The 23,261-nt window shown below is 33.9% G+C and overlaps 1 protein-coding gene across 5 annotated transcripts in view; it reads left to right on the forward strand.

Moving 5' to 3' along the window:
- LRBA (LPS responsive beige-like anchor protein) overlaps positions 1-23,261 on the forward strand; it is a 789,117-nt gene that overhangs the window by 124,765 nt on the left and 641,091 nt on the right. For all 5 annotated transcript variants that reach the window (XM_030312933.2, XM_030312936.2, XM_030312937.2 and 2 more), the window contains exons 10-17: positions 520-717; positions 916-1,049; positions 3,402-3,510; positions 3,817-3,969; positions 11,050-11,218; positions 16,743-16,822; positions 18,421-18,483; positions 20,473-20,570. In XM_030312933.2, coding sequence (XP_030168793.1) covers positions 520-717; positions 916-1,049; positions 3,402-3,510; positions 3,817-3,969; positions 11,050-11,218; positions 16,743-16,822; positions 18,421-18,483; positions 20,473-20,570 — 1,004 coding nt within the window. The remainder of the gene's footprint in view (positions 1-519; positions 718-915; positions 1,050-3,401; positions 3,511-3,816; positions 3,970-11,049; positions 11,219-16,742; positions 16,823-18,420; positions 18,484-20,472; positions 20,571-23,261) is intronic.

Below are 23,261 nucleotides of genomic sequence, written 5' to 3' on the forward strand. Positions count from 1 at the left end.
AAAAAAAAAAATCCAAAAAGACGAAGTACAGTGAAAATAATGATAAAATATGTGCCATAGGACACTACGTTTTATACTTTTTAAATGTAAGTTTAAAAAAAAATTTTTTTTTGACGTTTATTTATTTTTGAGAAGAAAGAAAGCATGAGTGGGGGAGGAGAGAGAAAGAGGGAGACACAGAATCTGAAACAGGCTCCTGGCTCTGAGCTGTCAGCACAGAACCCGACACGGGGCTCGAACTCACGGACTGTGAGATCATGACCTGAGCCGAAGTCGGATGCTTAACCGACTGAGCCACCCGGGCGCCCCAAATGTAAGGTTTTAATACCGACTTGATTTTCATTGTATCTTTAAAATGAATACAGTCTACTAAAGAAGCAATGAAATAGGGCTCTTCTTACTTGATATTGTTAGGAAAATGATTAAAGATATATTCCTTAAATTTTTGTATCTGGTGATTTGTATCTAGATTTTCTTTTTGTGGAATACTGTTTTAACTGTTTTACTCTTTATTTTTAGGGTACATTTAAATTCAAAGCGGAAAGTGATCTGTTTCTTGCTGAGCACCACAAACTTCTTTTGTATGATGGCAAACTTTCTAGTGCCATTGCATTCACGTACAATCCACGTGCTACAGATGCCCAGCTCTGCCTTGAATCATCCCCTAAGGACAACCCTTCAATTTTTGTTCATTCACCGCATGCACTCATGCTCCAGGTACTAGCTATGACATTTTTTATTTTTTATTTTTTATATATAATCTTTTAAGAATATTTTTCATGGTAAATTTTAGTGAGGTATATTAGGTAGCTTCTATTAATAAATGTGATATAAGGTATTGTTCTTGTTATGCTTTTTTTTATTGTTTGGGAAAGGAAATCATTGGAATCTTTACTGTGTTTTCTGTTTTACAAGGATGTGAAAGCAGTTTTAACACATTCCATTCAAAGTGCTATGCATTCAATTGGAGGAGTACAAGTGCTGTTTCCACTTTTTGCACAGTTGGATTATAGGCAATATTTATCTGATGAGGTTGACTTGACTATATGGTGAGTGCCATTATTTTGTTCTTGAAGTGGATGTGAGGATGACTTTTATTACTGTTGAGCTGCACAATATTTTTTCTGCCTTTTAAATTTGTTGGTAGGGTTAAAAGAATGTATGTAAAGAAATTTGTGAACTTTAAAGGTTACTACAAATTCCTGTCAGTAATAGTAGTATTAGGGGCATCTGGGTGGCTCATGATTGAGCATCCACCTCTTGGTTTTGGCTTAGGTCATGATATCAGGGTGGTGGTATCCAGCCCCATGTCGGGCTCTGTGCTGATCATGGAGCCTGCTTAAGATTCTTTCCCTCTGCCCCTTTGTGCCACTTGCAGTCTCTCTTTCTTTCAAAAAAAAAAAAAAAAAGGTAGTAGTAATCTAAATTCTTTATCAGTAGGAAATATGGAAGCTGTAAAAAATATAATAAACTTCTCTTAGAATAAATTTAGAAATAATGATTTAGCAAAAATGAATACATTTTTGTCTATCATTCTAATTTAAAAAGTTATTTTAGATTATTACATGGCAGTGATTCATTATGGGGATTTAGCTTTTCATTTTAATTATTGCATATAACTAAATTAAAACTGAAATTTTTAATGATGTCATTTATTATTTACATTTGGTCTTTTTGAAAATACTAGATTGTATGTTGGACACATTTGTCTCTTACAGTATAGAGTCTAAAAAAGGCAAAGATATAAGAGGACATAATATAAAACATTGGAGGGGTGTCTAAATGAATTTTTCATGGCTGTATATTCTAGTGAGACTAGTAATTATGTTTAATGTATTATTTGAGTAAATGAGTGTTTCATTATTCATTTTTAGAATTCCCTGATTTTGTGTAATTTGATATCAATTAATCAATGTATGTATTTCATGATGTAATAATTCTCTTGAGATGTTTAGGCAACAAAGTGACTTTTTTTTTAAATGAATGAGATATCAAATCAAGTATTTATTGTCTACATTAAAATAATTAAAGTTATCCTTGACATATTGCTACTTCATTAATTTTTTTATGTGTCCTGGTCTGAAACTTCTGTAACAGAGCTCAGTTATTTTTTCTTGGTTCTCCCTTTCTTTTTTAAAAATTTTTATCTTTATTGAAAATGAAGACTTAACAAAAATTTTTTTAATGTTTATTATTTATTTTCGAGAGAGAGAGAGAGAGACACAGAACACAAGTGAGGGAGGGTTAGAGAGAAAGGAAGACACAGAATCTGTGAAGCAGGCTCCAGGCTCCAAGCTGTCAGCACAGAGCCCAATGCGGGGCTCAAACTCACAAACCATGAGATCATGACATGAGCCAAAGTCGGACGCTTAACGGACTGAGTGAAGGCACCCCAAAATTGCTGACAGTCTTAAAAGCACTTGTGTCGAGGGAGGAGGTTGGCTTCTAGTTTGTTTGTGGGGGTATCTCAGAGGCCTTGAGAAAAGGAGGTAACAGGTGATCTTCATTCCATTCCATTTTGTGTATTTCTAAAAGTGAGGATAGGAGCATGGCCCTAGCCCCTATTCAGTTTTAAAAGTCTTCTCAACTGACTACAGAATTACAATTTTCCTTTTGGGATAATGTACAAAATTGTTGAATTAGTGTTTCAGGACTTCGGTTTGTAAATTCCAAATTTACTTTTTAAAAAAAAAATTTTTTTTTAATGTTTGTTTATTTTTGAGACAGAGAGAGACAGAGCATGAACGGGGGAGGGGCAGAGAGAGAGGGAGACACAGAATCTGAAGCAGGCTCCAGGCTCTGAGCCATCAGCCCAGAGCCCGATGCGGGGCTCGAACTCACAGACCGCGAGATCGTGACCTGAGCTGAAGTCGGATGCTTAACCGACTGAGCCACCCAGGCGCCCCCCAAATTTACTTTTTTATCTTCTTCATTAACCAGGCTAGTCTGGAGCCCTAACACATTCTAAGTATTTCTTTCCTAGTGCATTTGCTCCATGTGTCTTTTGCCTCTGGCCTCTAACTCTCTAAAATTGAATATACTTGGTAATCTAAGTTATATCTATTCTTTAAGGCCTTAATATACTTATGTTAGCCATTTTATTACTTGTTTTTAGACATTGCTAATTTTTGTTCAGTTTATATATGTTTCTCATGTTGTTTGTAATTGACTTATTAGTAGGTTGATGATAAAGTACGTGAAATAAATAATTAAGTCCTAATCCTGCATTCAAATTCCAGTCCCCAAATAATGTTGGAGACAATTTTATAACTTCATTTTCCTTGAAATAGAGAACTTTTTATTAAGATAGATGAAAGCCTGCATCTATTTAATCCCCCTCCCCACCTTGTTTTTTTAAAAGAGTAAGTTTTTCAGACTGTTGCCTGTTGTTTTTGTTCCAGTTCAACTTTGCTGGCTTTTATCATGGAGTTGTTGAAGAACTCAATTGCTATGCAGGAGCAGATGCTTGCCTGCAAGGGCTTCTTGGTAATAGGATATAGTCTTGAAAAGGTAAAGTATGAGATGCATTATATATTTTGTTCTTAATTTTGAGGGCATGGATTTGGTCTCCTAAGTGGTTGAGCAATTCTTTCTGCAAGTGTGTCTCCTTGTTACATAAAATTACCAAAATTAAAATAACCTTTTGTTGTTTTACCTTGCTTCCATTGCTTTTTTAGAGAAATGTGGCATCGAGTCTCATGGCATCTTTAACTTGTAGCAGTTTGTGGGCCAACTTTTTTCTGGTATTGAGAACCTTTAATGTACTTACTTTGCCTTGTATTGGTAGTGACCTTTGATCTATTTTTTTCTTTTCAGTCTTCCAAATCCCATGTCAACAGAGCAGTACTTGAACTTTGTCTTGCATTTTCAAAATATCTGAGTAATCTGCAGAATGGGATGCCCCTACTCAAACAATTGTGTGATCACATTCTTCTTAATCCAGCTATATGGATTCATACTCCAGCCAAGGTAATATATTGGTTTTGTTTTACTATCTTCAATAACTTTTTGTAGTTGAGAACAGTTACAATAATGAGGTTTTCTTTTATTCTTCTATATGTTGTCATATATGATTTTAGTAGATTGCAGTTTTTGACTAAGCTTTTTTTTTCTTTTTTAGATATATTTGCAAATAAGTGTTATCTTTTCTTTCTTTTGTAAAGCAGTGTCAGTATTTTTTTTTAAGTTTAAATTCCAACACATTTAAAATACGATGTTATATTAGTTTCAGGTATATTGTATAATGATTGAATAATTCCATACATCACCCAGTGCTATCATAACAAATGCAGTCCTTAACCCCTACCACCTATTTCACACATCCCCTTACCCAGCTCCCTTTTGGTAACCATCAGTGTGTTCTCTATAGTTTAGAGTCTGTTTCTTGGTTTGTCTTTATGTTTTTTTCCCCCTTTTACTCACTTATTTTGTTTAAATTTCACGTATGAGTGAAATCATATGGTATTTGTCTTTCTCTGACTGACTTATTTTACTTAGCATTATACTCTGTAGCTCCATTCATGTCCTTGCAAATGGCAAGATTTCATTCCTTTTTATGGCTGAATAATATTTGATTATATATGTATGTACCACATCTTCTTTATTCATTCATCGGTAGACGCTTGGGCTGCTTACACATTTCGACTGTTGGAAGCAATGCTGCTATAAACATAGGGGTGCATATATTCCTTTACTTTTTAAAAAAATATTTATTTACTTAGTCTCTACACCCAATGTGGGACTAGAACTCATGATCCTGAGATGAAAAGTCACATGCTGCCCAGACTGAGCCAGCCAGGCGCCCCATGGGGTGCGTATATCCCTTTGAATTAGTGTTTTTGTATTTTTTGGAAAAATTCTCAGTAGGTTGATTACTGGATCATAGGGAAGTTCCATTTTTAATTTTTTGAGGGACCTCCATAGTGTTTTCCACAGCGGCTGCACCATTTTGCATTCCCACTAAGTGTGCAAGAGTATTTCTTTTTCTCTACATCCTTGCTGACAGTTGGTTCTTATTGTTGATTTTAGCCATTTTGACAGTTGTGAGGTGATAACTCATGTAGTTTTGATTTGCAATTCCCTGATGATGAGTGATGAGCGTCTGTTCATGTGTCTATTGGCCATCTGGATGTCTTCTTTGAAGAAATGTCTGTTCGTGTCTTTTGCCCAATTTTAATTGGGTTGTTTGTTTTTTTGGTGTGTTGAGTTGTGTAAGTTCTTTATATATTTTGGATACTAACCCTTTATTGGATAGGTCATTTGCAAACATCTTCTCTCATTCAGTAGGTTGCCTTTAGTTTTGTTGATCATTTCCTTTGCTATGCAGAAACTTTTTATTTTGATGTTGTCCCTATAGTGTAGTTTTGCTTTTATTTCCCTTGCCTCAGAAGACATAGGTAGAAAAATGTTGCTATGGCCAGTCTCGGAGAAATTACTGCCTGTGCTCTCTTCTAGGATTTTTAAGATTTCAGGTCTCACATCAAGTCTTTAATACATTCTGAGCTTATTTTTGTGAATGGTGTAAAAAAGTGGTCCAGTTTCATTCTTTTGCATGCTGCTGTCCAGTTTTCCAAGCACCATTTGTTGAAGAGACTTTTTCCCATTGCATATTCTTACCAAGCAGTGCCAGTATTTTTAAAAAACAGCTATAATCTTTATTTTCTGTTAAATACAAATTATATTTGACTTTCATTTGCTAAATATAATTCAAAGCTGGAAAGTTCCAATGTAAATATAATATTTCCTATCAATTGTAGCTCTGTTCTGTTGCAAATATGCATACATATCAATGTGTATATATGTATGTATACATATTTGTGAGTTTAATTCTTCAGAAATAGCTGAAATGTCACCATTTTTGAAGGCTTCTAATGTATACTGGTCTCATTTAATCATTTTTATTCACATGAATTTAAATTATTATATACAATTATATTTGTGTACAATAATTTATTTAGCACTATAACAACAAACCAATTACTTCTAAATGAATATAAATGAATTTGTAATAAAGTATATGAATAAACCTTTGCTAAATCCTAATGTTGTATTAAATTGTCTTAAGAATATTGATAGTGGTAGTGTTAAGCAGAACTTGAAACAAATTTTTATTAAATTGCATAACTGTATATGCCCTATCTGAAGTTTTTGTTAGACATTGTATTATTTTAAACCTGTTAATTTCCTCTCTCCCCTTCTCCCTTTTGATCCACTTGGAATGTTTATCATTGTTTAGTTTGGAATAACAGGTACTTATTTTAGTTGTTGGAAAAAAAATCAGACTTTTTTGCTTTTCTAGAGTCATAGTATCTTATTTTCAGTTGGTCTTTTCAAATGTTAAAGAGAAAAACAGCTGCTGACTGTGATTGCCATTTGGAAATAATCAAAGGAGGCAGCTGGAGGCTGTACCTTTTAATCTCTGGGTTCAAATTTGACCTCTTTCTCTTCTGTGACCTTCAATCTTATTTCTTTTCAAGATTGTTTCAGGTTACTTTTTAAACCTTTTACTGGACACTTTTTTTGTCCACTAAGCAGCATATTTGTAAGGCTTTGGATCTCTTTTGATGTGATCAAAAAGCCTCTTATTAGATACTTAGTAATAGAGGAATATTAAACAAAATTCATTATATCATTTTCTTAGGTTCCTGGTATTACTGCACTCTGTTTCTTACCTTTTCTTGGTTAATAATTTTCTTTAATTTCCTTTTTAGAAATTACAGTGGTTATGTTAATATTAAACTTTCCTTCTGTTTTAGTTGTTTGCTTTGTATATCCATAAGGGGTTAAATCTACCTTAATTTTATTATAAAGATAGTTCTAGCAAGGTTTGTTTTGTTTTCCAATGTTTGTTTGGTCTGAATGTTATACAATTAGAGGGAGGGTGGAAATTTTTAAGAAAAAGAATATGACATAATGCATACAAATGAGGTTTAGGGTTTTGCAGAGAACCTGTATGGATGAGTGAGCATAAAGTTTAAACTTCATTAGCTTCATGGTAATTTCACCTGTGGTTACCAAAGTTGAAGGCATATATGTATGAATCAACCTTTGCTTTTGAAAAGGGTGCTTAATGGAAGGTTACTTTATTTGTTGGGTAACTGTTTTATCACTATGGATACTGTGGTGAACAAGACAGCTCTAATTCAGTGAACAAGACAGCTCTAATTCTTGCCCTCATAGAATGTAATGGGAAAGACTGATATTAACACATATAATTTATATGGTTACTAAATTACATAATAAGTAAATGAGGAGTGTTTATTCATTGTTAGCATATGAATAATCTTGAGGTCCCCATTCTTATTCATGTCAATGTGTTATTAAAGCCTTTTTCTTTTACTACAGTATTATTCTCAATAAACTTTCTTCAGTTTTTCCTATTTTTATGACTTTTTTTGCCAGAATTTTTATGTTTATAACTCTCATCAGATCATTTCTTGGCCCCCAAATGTGTAATAGCTTCCAGTTGTTTTCAGAATATAGTAGTCTCTTTTCTAGCATTAAGTCTTCATGTCAATACTCTTTTCTAAGCTTTCTAGCTTAAAAACTCAGTTATCCTCAGTGGGTAAAACATTATGCTAAAAACATTATGCCTGAGCCGTGGTTCTCAGTCCTGGCTGATGATAGAACCTGTTGGGAGAGGTTTTATTTTTTTGTTTTGTTTTTTTTAAAAAATCAAAATCAGAATTCCATCCTACATTGTGTTTTTTAATTGGTCTGGGATAGGGCCCAGGCATCAGCATTTAAAAAAATATTTTTCAGGTATGCTAATGCACAATCAGGTTTGAAGAGCATTGTTCTAGATCTTGGGAAGCCTGTTGTATGATCTACCATTTTCCCTGTTTGAAATATCGTCTTTGGTTCTGTCTACCTATCTTAGTACTAACTTTCAAAGCCTACCTTAATACCTGTTTTATTAGTTAGGCTTTTTTGCTTATCTTATAATAATTTCTCTGGCCTCCAAATTGATAGTTTCTAATACGTCTTTGCTACTTATTTTGTAATTAATTACACACTTCTGTTTCTTTCTTTCTTATTTTTTTAAGGTTTTATTTTTAAGTGATCTCTATACCCAGTGCAGAGCTTGAACTTATAACTCTGAGACGAAGTGTGCTCTACCTACTGAATCATTCAGACGCCCCTTTATAAATGTGTTAATTCCAGATGCTTTTTAAAATAATTTTCTTAAGTCATCTTTATATTTCAATAGGTTTGTTTTTCACTTAAATTTATGTCTATTTTTCATTTTCTCAACTGGATTTCATCTACTGAGGGACAGTGTGTATGACATTATATTTCCATAATACATCATTATGCATAGTTGGATGTAAATATTTTCTAAATGGTTTAAATAGCATCGTCAAGAATTTGAACCATGTGACAAAGTATTTTTTTTTTTCAATATGAAATTTATTGTCAAATTGGTTTCCATACAACACCCAGTGCTCATCCCAACAGGTGCCCTCCTCAATGCCCATCACCCACTTTCCCCTCCCTCCTACCCCCCCCCCATCAACCCTCAGTTTATTCTCAGATTTTAAGAGTCTCTTTTGGTTTGCCTCCTTCCCTCTCTGTAACTTTTTTTTCCCTCCCCCCCCCCCGCCCCCACCATGGTCTTCTGTTAAGTTTCTCAGGATCCACATAAGAGTGAAAACATATGGTATCTGTCTTTCTCTGTATGACTTATTTCACTTAGCATCCACATTGCTACAAAAGGCCATATTTCATTCTTTCTCATTGCCAAGTAGTATTCCATTGTATATATAAACCACAACTTCTTTATCCATTCATCAGCTGATGGACCTTTAGGCTCTTTCCATAATTTGGCTATTGTTGAAAGTGCTGCTATAAACATCGGGATACAAGTGCCCCTCTGCATCAGCACTCCTGTATCCGTTGGGTAAATTCCTAGGAGTGCTATTGCTGGGTCATAGGGTAGATCTATTTTTAATTTTTTGAGGAACCTCCACAGTGTTTTCCAGAGTGGTTGCACCAGTTTGCATTCCCACCAACAGTGCATGAGGGTTCCCGTTTCTTCACATCCTCTTCAGCATCTATAGTCTCTTGATTTGTTTATTTTAGCCACTCTGACCGGTGTTATCTCAGTTTGGTTTTGATTTGCATTTCCCTGATGAGAGTGACGTTGAGCATGTTTTCATGTGCCTGTTGGCCATCTGGATGTCTTCTTTAGAGAAGTGTCTATTCATGTCTTCTGCCCATTTCTTCACTGGATTATTTGTTTTTCGGGTGTGGAGTTTGGTGAGTTCTTTATAGATTTTGGATACTAGTCCTTTGTCCAATATGTCTTTTGAAAATATCTTTTCCCATTCTGTCAGTTGCCTTTTAGTTTTGTTGATTGTTTCCTTTGCAGTGCATAAGTTTTATCTTGATGAAGTCCCAGTAGTTCATTTTTGCTTTTAATTCCCTCGCCTTTGGAGATGTGTCAAGTAAGAAATTGCTGCAGCTGATGGCTTATATTCAGGTCCTTCATCCATTTTGAGTTTTTTTTTTTTTTTTTTGTGAATGGTGTAAGAAAATGTTGTGACAAAGTGTTAAATAGCCTCACTGACAAGTAAACTGGGCCTGTCCATTTGAATGATATTAGCTGCATGAAAATAATATTATTTTTCTGCGAGTCATTGGAATATACCATATGTATAGTATTGTACGCTATAATCATTAGGCTTCAATTTTAGGTGGTTCAGACTCTGCCACTCTTTATCCTGTGTTTCTTTATATGTTAAGAGCTTAGGAGTGCCTGGGTGGCTCAGTCGGTTGAGCATCTGACTCTTGATTTCAGCTCAGGTCATGATCCCAGGCTGCTTAAGATTCTCTTTCCCTCTTTACCCTCTCCCCCACTTGGACACTCTCTCTTTTAAAATAATAATAAGAGCTTATATTTTGAAGTTAGTAAGTTTTTATGTTTTTATTGAGATGATTTATTTGGAAATAAGACTAGTGGAACCCTTTTTATTATTTAAAAATTTTTTTGTTTTATTTTTTCTATTAGAGAGGGGGGAGGGGCAGAGAGATGGAGACAGAATCTGAAGCATGCTCCAGGCTCTGAGCTGTCTGCACAGAGCCTGAAGTGGGGCTCGAATTCTGAGCAGTGGAATCATGACCTGAGCTGAAGTTGGACGCTTAACCGACTGAGCCACCCAGGTGCCCCTTTAGAATCCTTTTTTTTTTTTTAAATGTTTATTTATTCTTTGAGAGAGAGAGAGAGAGAGAGAGAGAGAGAGAAAGAGCGTGAGCAGAGGAGGGGCAGAGAGAGGGGGACAGAATCTGAAGCAGGCTCCAGGCTCTGTGCTGGCAGCACAGAACCCAATGCGGGACTCGAACTCACAGACTGTGAGATGACCTGAGCCAAAGTTGGATGCTTAACTGTGCCACCCAGGTTCCCCTTTAGAATCCTTTTCTAATTAGAGGATAAAACTGATAAACATGTTGAGAAATTATAATCTTAAGATTATATTTGTAGCAATGAGCTGTTATAACAGAATTCTGTTTTTCTAATAAATATTTCTTAAGGTAGGCTTTACATTTTCTATCCCTTTTGACTTCTGCCTTTCCCCCTTTCAGGTTATTCCTACTTTTTTATTTCTTCTTTGAGTTATTCTAGCTTCTAATTTTCTGCAAAACCAAGAAAATTTCCAGTTTTTTAAAACAACTGTGCATAGTATGAAGAGTAAACTTACTATACAAATAAGCTATATATGCTTATGAGTAAGTGCTAATTAATTAGGAGTTAGTTATTTTCATGGGATAGCTGTAAACATTTGATATATTTTGGGATGATTACTTTATAATGCTACTATTTAAAGAAGCATTTACTTGGTTTAGTTTTATAAGGAACGTGTGTGTTTACGTGTGTATATATATGCATGCGCCTGTGATTATTGTTACCTTTTAACATGGTGACTTGTTACCATCAAGATCAGCATCTTCATGGAAAAAGTATGGTCCACACAACTAGCCTGAACATATACTGGAAATGGGTAAAATGCTGGGCTGCTTCTTTGATGTAAACTCTTCATTTTGATTCTCTAGGTTCAGTTGACACTCTATACTTACCTGTCCACGGAATTCATTGGTACAGTCAACATATATAATGCCATTCGGAGAGTTGGAACAGTGCTTCTCATCATGCATACACTGAAGTACTACTACTGGGCAGTGAATCCTCAGGATCGAAGTGGTATCACCCCAAAAGGATTAGGTATATTATCTCAGCCTACATATTTTGTCATAGATTGTTTTTCTTTGTTTTAACCAATAATATATTATTCTTGAAGTTTTTCTGAATATCATCATGGCAAAATTATATTTTAATCTTACTAATAATTTTAATAGTTTGTACTGAATTGTGATTGACAGAGGTTAATAACTCGCTACTTAAAATAAAAACTAGCTACTTTTATAGAAGAATGCTACTGCTGCTGGTATAAGTTGTTTGCAGAGTGTATATTAAGGCACTGAAAATGTGAAGAAATTTTATATTAGCATATGGTGTTGATGCAGAAGCTAATTCTCATAATGAGAATAATTAAAAACCATGTTTTTTGGGAAATGGAGATTTTTTATGGAAGTAGGGGAGTATCTACTTCTAATAAATAATATAATGAACTTATAAAATTTCAGTAATTATTTCCCTGTATAATCAATCAGGAAATTACTGGAAAGATAATATTCATTCATCATGTCAGAAATTTATGGGAAGGATCAAAATAAAAATTTTGATAAATGGTGGATCTTTTGGTTGTAAGTACAACCTACTTTAAATTGGCTGTTGTTGTAAAAGGGTGTTGTTAATCACCTCATATAAATTGGCATTTTTAGTAAAACATGGTGCAAGGATTCAGAATATGGCTCTTGAACCCAGTTTGTCTCTCTCCATTTCCCAGTTTTTCTTTGTTGGCTCTTTTCATGTATTCTCTCCCTTTAGCAGCCACTCCACCTTCACAACCTTAAAACTACAAGTCCAGCAGAAGAGTGTCTGCCTGTATTGAACATTTCCAGCAAAAGTCTTTTGCTGCTCATTGGCTCTGATTGTATCATGTGTCCAGTCTATGTGGCAGGTATTTTTCTGATTGCCTGTACATGGGCATGGAAGCCTGTCCCACCTCTGAAATACATGATCTGAGAGCAAGGATGGGTTCAGTACCTTGATAAAAATTGAGGGCTGCTGCTTGAAATCAGGAAACAGATGCTGGAGAGTCACTGTACTTAAATGCTTTGGCTGTTCAGTGATTTACAAACACAAGGTTTCATATTAGTATGAAGCTTTCTTTATCCATTTCAAAATAAATTCTGCTTATTCTTAGAGAATACACTATGTATAATTTAGAAAGATATGAGTGCACACAGAATTTATATGATCTCTTTAAGGTGGTAAGGTTGTAGCATATGTAGAGCTAGATTGTAATTTCCTGATGTAGCTGTATCATGTACATGTGCTGAATATTAGTTTTGTATTCTGGCATTTATTTTATAGACTGATTAGTGACCTTGGGGAAGTCTCATACTTCAAGTGAGAGAGCTGAACAGAGTTTGTAATTAATTCTGTTGTAACTCAGTAACTCTCTCCTATTCTTTGTCTAGGAATTGTCATGTGGAAAAAGTTTTAAGCAATTTTCTTCCTATTTTAATTGATCTGTTTGAGGTCATGGTGGTCCTGTGCTTTGGTGGTCTAAGAACTAGCTGTAGATAGTGATTAGTGGCGGGGGGTTGGGGGCGGAATTGCAGAAAATACGGGGCAAACAGGTACCTAACTTTAGGATCTTACAACAATGGGGTTTGGTTTCAAAAGAATTCTACTTGAGGATTATTTGTTTGAGACATGAAAATTGACTTTAATGTGAGCCATGTGTGACCAAGGACTTTTTCAAGAAGAGGAGGAGATGTCAGAGGTAGTCAACATAACATTCCCTTCTAAATGAACCAAACTGTGTTGAGGTGTACTTTAAAAATTTTTTGTATTAGCTTATACAATAGTAACAGTAGAAGTTTATTTCTTACTAAATTCACATATAAAGTTTAGATTTTCCTTTTCTTTTTTCTTTGTAAACTTCTGTTACTGTACTAACATTCTCAGAGTCTTTTAAAGCAAAATATAAGTGCATATTGTTATTGAGTATGAATTTTATTGCCTCATTTTCATGTTTTAGAATTCATTTAACCTTAATCAAAAATAAACTTCTTCATTATAGTTTCAGCATAACCCATTTTGTACATTTGAAACATTGTATATACAATTGTATGTGAGATTGAATGTCTTTCTAGAAGGCATAAAACTCTTTAAATTGAGGAATAATTGACGAACAGTATTGTATTAGTATCAACATAGTGATTTGATATTTATATACATTACAAAATGGTTACCACAATAGTCTAGTCACCATCTGTCAACATATAAAGTTGTTACAATATTATTAACTATATTTCTTAAACTGAATAGTAAATCTCTTTGAATTTATTTTATAATTGGAAAATTGTACCTCTTGATCTATTCATCTATTTTGTCTATCCTGCCATCTTCCTCCCCTCTGGTAATTGTCAGTTTGTTTTCTGTACATATGAGCGTTTTACTTTGTTCATTTGTTTTGTTTTTCAGATTATACGTATAAGTGAAATTATCAGTATGTCTTTCTCTGACTTCACTTAGCATAATACTCTTTAGGCCTATCCCTACATGTCACAGTGACAAGTTTTCATTTTTATGGCTGAGTAATATTCCTGAGTGTGTCGTGTGTGAGTGTGTGTGTGTGTGTGTGTGTGTACTCGCCACATCTTTATCCTTGTATCTGTCTATGGACATTTAGGTTACTTCTGTGTCTTCACTATGGTAAATAATGGTGTGGTTAACATAGGGATGCATATGTTTTTAAATTCATAGTTTTTTTGGGTAAACACCTAGAAGTGGAATTGCTGGATTGTATGGCAATTCTAATTTTTATATTTTGAGGAATCTCCATACTGTTTCCTATAGTGGCTACACTATATGTTGTCAATAGTGTGTTAAGGTTATTTTTCTTCACATTCTCACTAATATTTATTACTTCTTGTCTTTTTGATTTTAGCCATTCTGGCAGGTGTGAGGTGATGTCTCATTATGGTTTTGATTTGCATTTCCCAGATGGTTAGTGATGTTGGGCATCTTTTCATGTGCCTGTTGGCTATCTGTATGTCCTCTTAGAGATTTTTCTTGTTCTTGAGGTAGGCCTGTTTTGACATAAACTTCCCTTTTGGATCTGCTTTTGCTGCATTTCAGAGATACTGGAACATTATGTTTTCACTTTCATTTGTCTCAAGGTATTTTCGAATATCCTTTTTGATTTTTTTTTTTGGCCCATTGGTTTTTTATTTTTATTTACTTTTGACTTTTTTTTTTTTTTTTTGAGAGACAGAGGGTGGGTGGGGAAGGGGCAAAGAGAGAGGGAGAGATACAGAATCTAAAGCAGGCTCCAGGCTCTGTGATGTTACCATAGAGCCTGACGGGTGGCTTGAACTCACAAACCGTGAGATCATGATCTGAGCCGAAGTCAGTTGCTTAGCTGACTGAGCCACCCAGGCACCTCTCCCATTGGTTTTTTAGTAACATGTTTTTTGGTCTCTGCATGTATGTGTTTTTTTCTAGTTTTATTCTTGTAATTGATTTCTAGTTTCACATCATTTGGTTGGAAAGATGCTTGATCCAATTTCAGTCTTTTTTTTAATTTAATGTATTTTATTTTATTTGAACAATATTTTTTAATGTTTATTTATTTTTGAGAGAGAGAGACAGAGCACGAGTTGGGGAAGGGCAGAGACAGAGAGGGAGACACAGAATCTGAAACAGGCTCCAGGCTCTGAGTTGTTAACACAGAGCCCGATATGGGGCTCGAACTTGGGAACGGTGAGATCATGACCTGAGCCGAAGTCGGACACTCAACCGACTGAGCCACCTAGGCGCCCCTATCTTATTTATTTTTTAAAATGTTTATTCACTTTTGAGAAAGAGAGAGACAGAATATGCCTGGGGGAGAGGCAGAGAGAGAGGGAGACACAGAATCTGAAGCAGGCTCCATGTTCTGAACTTTCAGCACAGAGCCTGAAACGGGGCTTGAACCCACAAACTGCTAGATCATGACCTGAGCTGAAGTCGGAGGCTTCACCCAGGTGCTCCTGCAATTTCAGTCTTCTTAAATTTATTTAAAGAGACTTGTTTTGTGGTCTGTCATGCTAATATTCTAGAGAATGTTTCATGTACTTGAGAAGATGTGTCTTGGGTTTTTTGGATGGAATGTTCTGTACATACCTGTTTAGTGTATATGGTCTAATGTGTCATTTAAGGCCAGTGTTTTCTTATTCATATTCTGTCTGGATGATATATCTATTGATGTAAGGGGAGTGTTAAAATCCCCTACTATTATTGTATTACTGTCAGGTTCTCCCTTTTTGTTTGGTAATGTTTGCTTTATGTATTTAGGTGCTGCAATGTTGGGCACATAAATATTTACAAGTATTATGCCTTCTTGTTGGATTAATCCCTTTATCATTTTGTAATGTGCTTTATCTCTTGTTACAGCTTTTTAAAAAGTCTCTACTGTGTGATATAAGTATTGCCAGTCCAGCTTTTTTTTCATATCTGTTTTCATGGTATATCTTTTCCCATCACTTCACTTTTAGTCTATGTGTATCTTTAGATCTGCAGTGAGTCTTTTGATGGCAGCATATAGAGGGTCTTGTTTTTTTTTTTTTTTTTTTTTTAGTTTTTTTTTAATGTTTATTTATTTTTGAGACAGTTAGAGACAGAGTGTGAGCATGGGAGGGGCAGAGAGAGGGGGAGACACAGAAACCGAAGCAGGCTTCAGGCTCTGAGCTGTCAGTGGGGCTCAAACTCACAAACTGCGAGATCATGACCTGAGCTGAAGTCAGATCCTTAACTGACTGAGCCACCCAGGCCCCCCCACCTTTTTTTTTTCTTACTCATTCAAATTCAGAGTTATTACTGATACATATTTATTGCTATTTTGTTAAATGACTTACTTTTTTTTTTTGTACTTCTCTGTTCCTTTCTTCCTTCTTGCTATTTTTCCTTGTGATTTGATGATTTTGTTTAGTGTTATTTTTGGATTCCTTTCTTTTTGTTTTTTGTGTTTCAAAGGTTTCTTTGTGGTTGCCATGAGCTTCAAATCTAAAAACCTAAGTATATAGAAGTTCATTTTAAGTTGTCATTCCTTAAGTTCAAATGCATTCTAAAAGTATTACATTTTTGCTCCCCTCATCTCCCAATATTTTATAGTTTGATACCATATTTTAAACTTCTTATTTAGTGTATTTCTTAACTGATTATTGTAGAATAGAGTTGATTTTACTACTTTGGTCTTTGAGTTTTATACTACCTTTCCAAGTGAGTGATCACCTACCTTTACTATATGTTTGCCTTTACCAGTGTGTTTTTTTTCTTTCTGATATTTTCTTATTTCTAGTTATGGCCTTTTTTTATTCCTGCCTAAAAAAGTCCCTTTAATATTTCTTACAGAGCATGTTTAGTGGTAATGAACTTCTCTAGCTTTTGCTCGTCTGGGAAACTCTTTATCTTTTCAGTTCTAAATGATAGTATTGAGGCTTAACTCCCTTTAGGTGGCTCACTTTTATGTTTCTCAAATAAATGTACAGAAACTATTAGGAAAGACAATTTTATTCTTTGCTTTGAGGTCTTTGAAACACTAAGTGTGCATGTATATATTTTTTTTCCAAAGATGGACCACGACCTAATCAAAAAGAAATATTTTCTCTACGAGCATTCTTATTGATGTTCATTAAGCAGTTAGTGATGAAGGTAAGTTTATATTTACTTTTACTTTGGCATGTTCTGTATTTTAACTTTTAATTTCACGTAAGATACTGTCTATTTACTCTTTGTTGGATTCCTAGGGTTACACATTGGAAAATACTCTGAAAGATACTTTTTTCTATGTTTTTCATTCTTTCTTGTGGACTTATGGATATATATTATTGCAGAATTGGAGATAATTGTAATATATGTTATGAATTTCTATAGGGGTGCAAGTGGATTCATTCTTTTATTCAGCAAATATTTACTGAGTTTCTGTTTAGTACTAAGTATTATTCTTGGCAGTAGTGATACAGTAGTCAACAAAACTCTTCTAGGAGGTTTCGTTTTTAGTGGGCCTCTTGTACCTGACATTCAGGTTTTGAGAAAAAATTTCCCTGTATAGATATACCAGGAAGATATATCAGCCTTTAGAAATGATTGCCTTTGTCCCATTTAATTCTGTTGTAAGTAAAATAATATTTATTATTTTTAAAGAAGGTGTTTTGGTTTTATAAGATAACAATACATAAATGAATTTTTTGTCAATATTTTATTCCCTGTTTCCTGTCATTTTATTATTTTTTAGAATTTAATATTATGTTACATGGACCAAGCTTTTAGTATATCTTTTAGACTCAGATACCTTATTTCCATTTATAAAAAAATTTATCCCTTGAATTTTGTTTTTAAAAAATTTTTCTAGTGTTTTTTTTCTAATTCTCTTTTTTTATTAAAAAAATTTTTTTAATGGTTATTTATTTTTGACAGAGAGAGACAGAATGCAAGTAGGGGAGGGTTAGAGAGAGGGAGACACAGAACTTAAAGCAGGCTTCGAGCTCTGAGCTGTTAGCACAGAGCGCAACGCGAGGCTCGAACCCATGAACTGTGAGATCATGACCTGAGCCAAAATCAGATGCTTAACCTACTGTTCCGCCCAGGCGCCCCCTGTAATTCTCTTTCTCATTGCAGCTTTGTTTTATTGTTAATAAATTGATAGGATAGGTTGAAAATTTAAATACTGAATTGATATTTAAAAGTATTGTGTTTTAAACCTCAGGGAAGGTACTACTCAGTTTTTAATACCTGATGTTTTAGCTGGTAATTTTAGAAGCTATTCATTTACTTTCCAAATTTAATAGAAAAAAGAAATGGAAAAGTTGTCTTCTGTATTTGATATAGTGGTAGCTGTTGATAGTACTCGTTAACATTAATTATTGTTTTTCTTCAGAATTCTATAGCTCTGTTGGATAGCTTATCATATATGGTTCTGAAAACAGGATACTGATGTTATTTCTTTTGACTTTTACCCAGTCTTGATTACTGCATATCTTTTTAATACTTTTTAAAAAAAGTTTTATTTAAGTAATCTCTGCACCCTATGTGAGACTTGAACTCATGACTCTGAGATCAAGAGTCACACACTCTTCTGACTGAGCCAGCCAGGCACCCCTCGCCTAGTACATATTTTAAATTTAGATTCTATGTGATTATATCTTTGTATATTTATTGCAACTGACCAGGTTGAAAAAATGTTACAGTATTTCCCTTTTTAAAAAAGTTTTTTATATGTAAGTTTAAGATACTTATATTATGTTTTAAAGGATTCTGGAGTAAAGGAAGATGAATTACAGGCCATTCTTAATTACCTACTCACTATGCATGAGGTAACATTTGAATTTTATATTTTGGGATTTTATATTTTGAAGCTGTAGTGTCATTTTTTTTTAAAGTAAAAATTAAAATTATCTTTCATTAATTACATGACTATCATTGGGGGAGTAAATGTATTTAGGAACTAAATCTTAGCAACTTTCATTTAAATACCCTGTGTTATCACAGATGGCTTTGAGAATAATCATGAAAAGCTTTAAAAGTTTTGAAATTAGATCTTATTGAATGAATAAGAAAGTATGCCAAAGAATACCTTTATTGTATCTCTAGGAACCAGTGTAACATATGGACAAATAGAATATAAATGTAAAACATGCCAATGTAATCTAATTAAATAATTGGATTAAATATTTTTTAAATAATTAAAATTCGGAATTGATGGAATTTCATGTTAAGCACAGCATTTTAAATGATAATTTACGTTTCTATTTTACAATTCATGTCTTGTGCTTTAATAAATATCTGTTATAGTATGAAATAATGTGTTTGTGAATCATTAATAAATGAGAGATATTATTTTGACCTATCTTAATTGAGGTAGAAAAGTAGCTTAAATTTCTTGATTGGGTCATATTTGACTCAAATATTAGTGATTGTGCTTTCTTTTTCCTCTTGATTAGGGCATTTTTTTCCTTACTCAGTGTAATAGTTGAAGATTTTTCAACTGAATTTCCTAGTAATGTTTTTGCATATGATTTTGCTTTTTTAAACATCTTTATTTACTTATTTGTTTGTTTATTTGTTTATTATTTATTTATTTAGGGAGTACCTGTGCATGCAAGTGGAGGGAGGGGCACAAAGAGAAGGGGAGAGAGAATCTGCCCTGTCAATGCAGAGCCTGACATGGGTCTTGATCCAATGAAATGTGATTTTGTTTTTTTATTAATCCTGACTCCCTAAGGGACTGAAGTCTTTCATAAAAGAGAAATTGGAAGTCACAGTGATCTTCCCTTTTCTCTTACTTCGTTAATTCAGGAATCTTTCAATTCCTTCAGATAATACTTTTCCCAAGCCTCAGTGCCCTAGCTCTAGATTATCTGCTTAGCTTACTGAAAATTAGATATTCAAATAGGTGCCAAAACCAAAGCTCCAGAGCAGTGGGCAAAAACCTATAGACAAGGCAAGAGATAACTAGCTCTTGATAGCTGCTTCCCTTTTCCTCTTTGGGTCATTATTGCCCAAGTTGGTTCTGATAATATGCATACAATACTGGAATATTTAACCAAGGATGTATAGGATTTCTTGGAATTTTTTTTATATTTCACAACTTACATATGCTTCTGTACTATTCTGTCAATATTATCAAGTTATACTATATACAGTAGTCTGTTGCTTCAGCAAACATTTATGATCATCTATATTTTCACTACTGTCAATAAATAATATATGAAAACTGTTCAGTTATTTCCTCCAAAGCTTACTGTTGGAACTAGTTTCTTGAGAGGGTCAGTGAATAAAGTGGTCCAGGTGAAAAAAATTAGGAAATGATACATATGTTGTCCCCAACACTGCCACCAGATTGACAACATCTATTACCTTATTAAAGACTGTAATATGTTTTGCTATAAAAAAGAAAACAACCTAGTTTTCACTTCCCCCAATTTTTTGATGTATATACCTTCTCTAAAAAAATCCTGTTTGGTCAGATGTTAGTATATCTATAGAATATGTTTTCGGAAATCTTGATACTGTATTATAAGAGGGGTTTTGTTTCTTTGATTAAGAAACTATGTGACTATTTGGTGATGTGTATTTTGAGTTAAACAGATGAATATGTATATGTTTGTTAAAAACAAGTATATATTGCTCAATATATATATATAACAAACTGGTTTGTTAAGAACCAGTTTGTTAAAAACACGTATATATTGCTCATATATCTACTTATTATTTTAAGTTAGAATTTCTTTTGTTTTGGAAGTATACAGTGTTCAAAAAAGTTATTTTTTCCTTGTTTTAAAAAATTTCTACATTGATTTTAGGACGACAATCTAATGGATGTCCTACAACTGCTTGTTGCATTAATGTCAGAACATCCTAACTCTATGATTCCTGCTTTTGACCAGAGGAATGGATTACGGTAGGAGTTGTATATCAGGGATTTAATTATATTTAATATAAGAGTTTAGTTTGGAAATGATAGAAGATTCTCACATATGGGAGGTACTAATGGATCATGTATTATAAATGAGTTAGGATATAAGACCCGTTTTATGTGTTATGTTTTTTTTAAGAAATCTTTAATTTTATAGAGGCTGTGTTACTATTTAATTTGTGAAGACTGATCAAATAAATCATGTGAATATTTTGTATGGCTAGTGCTGTTAGACAGGTATTGTAAGATTGAATTCTTTAACAGTGTTATCTTTAGATCCTAGAACAGTAGTACTCATTTGTGGCGCAAGAAAAGATCTCTTTCCTCCCTTTTAAATATCACTACCTTTATACCCAATCCCAAATCATCATTGTATTAATCTACTTGCGCTTCCATAACACAATATCATAGACCGGGTTCCATAAACAACAGAAAATTTATTTTCTTACAGTTTTGGAGACTAGAAATTTAAGATCAAGGTATCAGCAGGTGTGGTGTCTGGTAAGGGCTCTCTTCTCAAACTGTAGATAGCCACCTTCCCATTGTGTGTTCACATGACCTGTTTATATGTGTATGAAGGAAGAGAAAGAGAGAAAGCTCTCTGGAGGGAGAAAAAAAAGCTCTCTTGTCTCTTTTTATAAGGATATTATTTCTGTTGTATCAAGGACCTAACCTTATGACCTCATTTTATCTGAATTACTTCCTTTTAAGCCCCATCTCCAAATATAGCCATACTAGGTATTAAGGCTTTAACATACGAATTGGGAGGAATACATTTAGTCCATAACAACAACAAAACAAGAATACTTTTATTTTAAATCATTCATTTAATAAAAAGATTTTGGACCACAAAAGTTTTAAGAACAACTTTGCCAGATGATAAGCTACGGTAACTAATGATCTAGTTACAGTAAATTTCCCACATCAGTTCTCTATTTCAAATATTTTTTTAGTACTTTTCAATGCTCGTTTGCTATTAGAAGATGGCTTTATATGTTATCCTTAAGGGAGTGTATTTTTAGAGTTATCTAGAGAAAAAGAACCAGTTGAGAGACACAGAGAGATTGACTGATTGATTGATGATTGATTTTAAGGAGTTGGCCCATGTGATTGTTGAGGCCAGTAGGTCCAAAATTTACATGGTTGGGAGGGCGGCAGGCTGGAGATGTAAGAGCTGATGTTGCAGTTTAAGTCCAAAGGCAATCTGCTGGCAAAATTCCCTCTTTTTTTTAGGGAGGTTAGTTTTTTTTTCTTCTCCTTCTGTTTTAAATGTGTATTTATTTTGAGAGAGAGAGGGAGAGGGAGAGAGATAGAGAGAGAGAGAGAATCCCACACAGGCTCCACGCTGTCAGCACAGAGTCTGATGCAGGGCTTGATCCCATGAATCATGATATCATGACCCGAGCCAAAATCAAGAGTCGCCAGCTTAACTAAGCCACCCAGGTGCCTGTCTTCTTTTCTATTAAAGGTTTCAACGGGTTGTATGAAGCCCACTCAAATTATGGAGGGTAATCTGCTTTACTCAGAGTCTGTTGATTGAAGTGTCAGAGTAAATGCTTACCTCATAGAATGATTTGGAAAGTATTTCCTACTCTTCAACTTTTTTGAAGAGTTTGTATAGAGTAATTGTTATTTATTCTTTAAATGTTTGGTAAAATTTACCAGTGAAGTTATTTTTGTGTGAAATTTTCTTCATAGAGAGGTTTTTTGCTACAGTTCTGATTTCCTTAATAAATATAGGGCTATTTTTTTTTTTTTTTACCTATTTCTTCTGTGATGAGCTTTGATAAGTTTCCTTTCTTTTTACATTTTATTTTTTAATGTTTATTTAGTCAGAGAGAGAGAGAGTGCAAGCAAGGGAGAGGCAGAGAGGGAGAGAATCCCAAGCAGGCTCCATGCTGCCAGTGCACAGCTGGACATTGGGCCCAAACTCATGAACTAGAGATCATGACCTGAGCCTAAATCAAGAGTGGGAACCACCCAGGTGCCCCTGATAAGTTTCTATTGAGAAATTGTCTTTTATCTAAATGGTCAAATTTATTGGTATAGTTTTTCTCTTATTTGCATTTAATTCTCTCTTGAACATGTAGTGATGTGACATCTCTCATTTCTGATACTGATAATTTTTGTTTCAGATCACTCTGACAAGAAGTTGATCAAATTTATTGTTTCACTTTTTAAGACTTTTTGAACATAGGCATTTATTATTATAAATTTCTTCATAAGCACTTTTACTTTAATTACATTTTTATTGTTCAAAATGCTTCTATTTTTCCTTTAATTTCATGTATTATCCATGTGCCTTAAAGAAGTGTGTTCCAGAGATCTTGTAATATTTGAATTTTGATTCCATTGTGGCCTGCAAGTATCTTTGTATGCCTTAAATTCATTTACGTTTATTGGGAATTGCTTTATGGTGTACCATACTGGTACCATACCAGTGTATGGTATATATGGCTAAATATTCCATGTGCACTGGAAAAGTATATGTATTCTGATGTTTCTGCATGGAATTGTTTTGTAAATGTCAATTAGGCTGAGTTGGTTGGCAGTGTTCTTCAAATCTTCTACGCTCTTACGCTTTGTTTCTTCTACCATTTATTGATATGATTATTGAAATATGACTATAATTATGTTTTTTCCATTTTCATTTCTGTGTAGGTTTATTTTTCTTTA

Source organism: Lynx canadensis, chromosome B1 (genome assembly GCF_007474595.2).
Source record: "Lynx canadensis isolate LIC74 chromosome B1, mLynCan4.pri.v2, whole genome shotgun sequence".
NCBI classification, from domain to species: Eukaryota; Metazoa; Chordata; class Mammalia; order Carnivora; family Felidae; genus Lynx; species Lynx canadensis.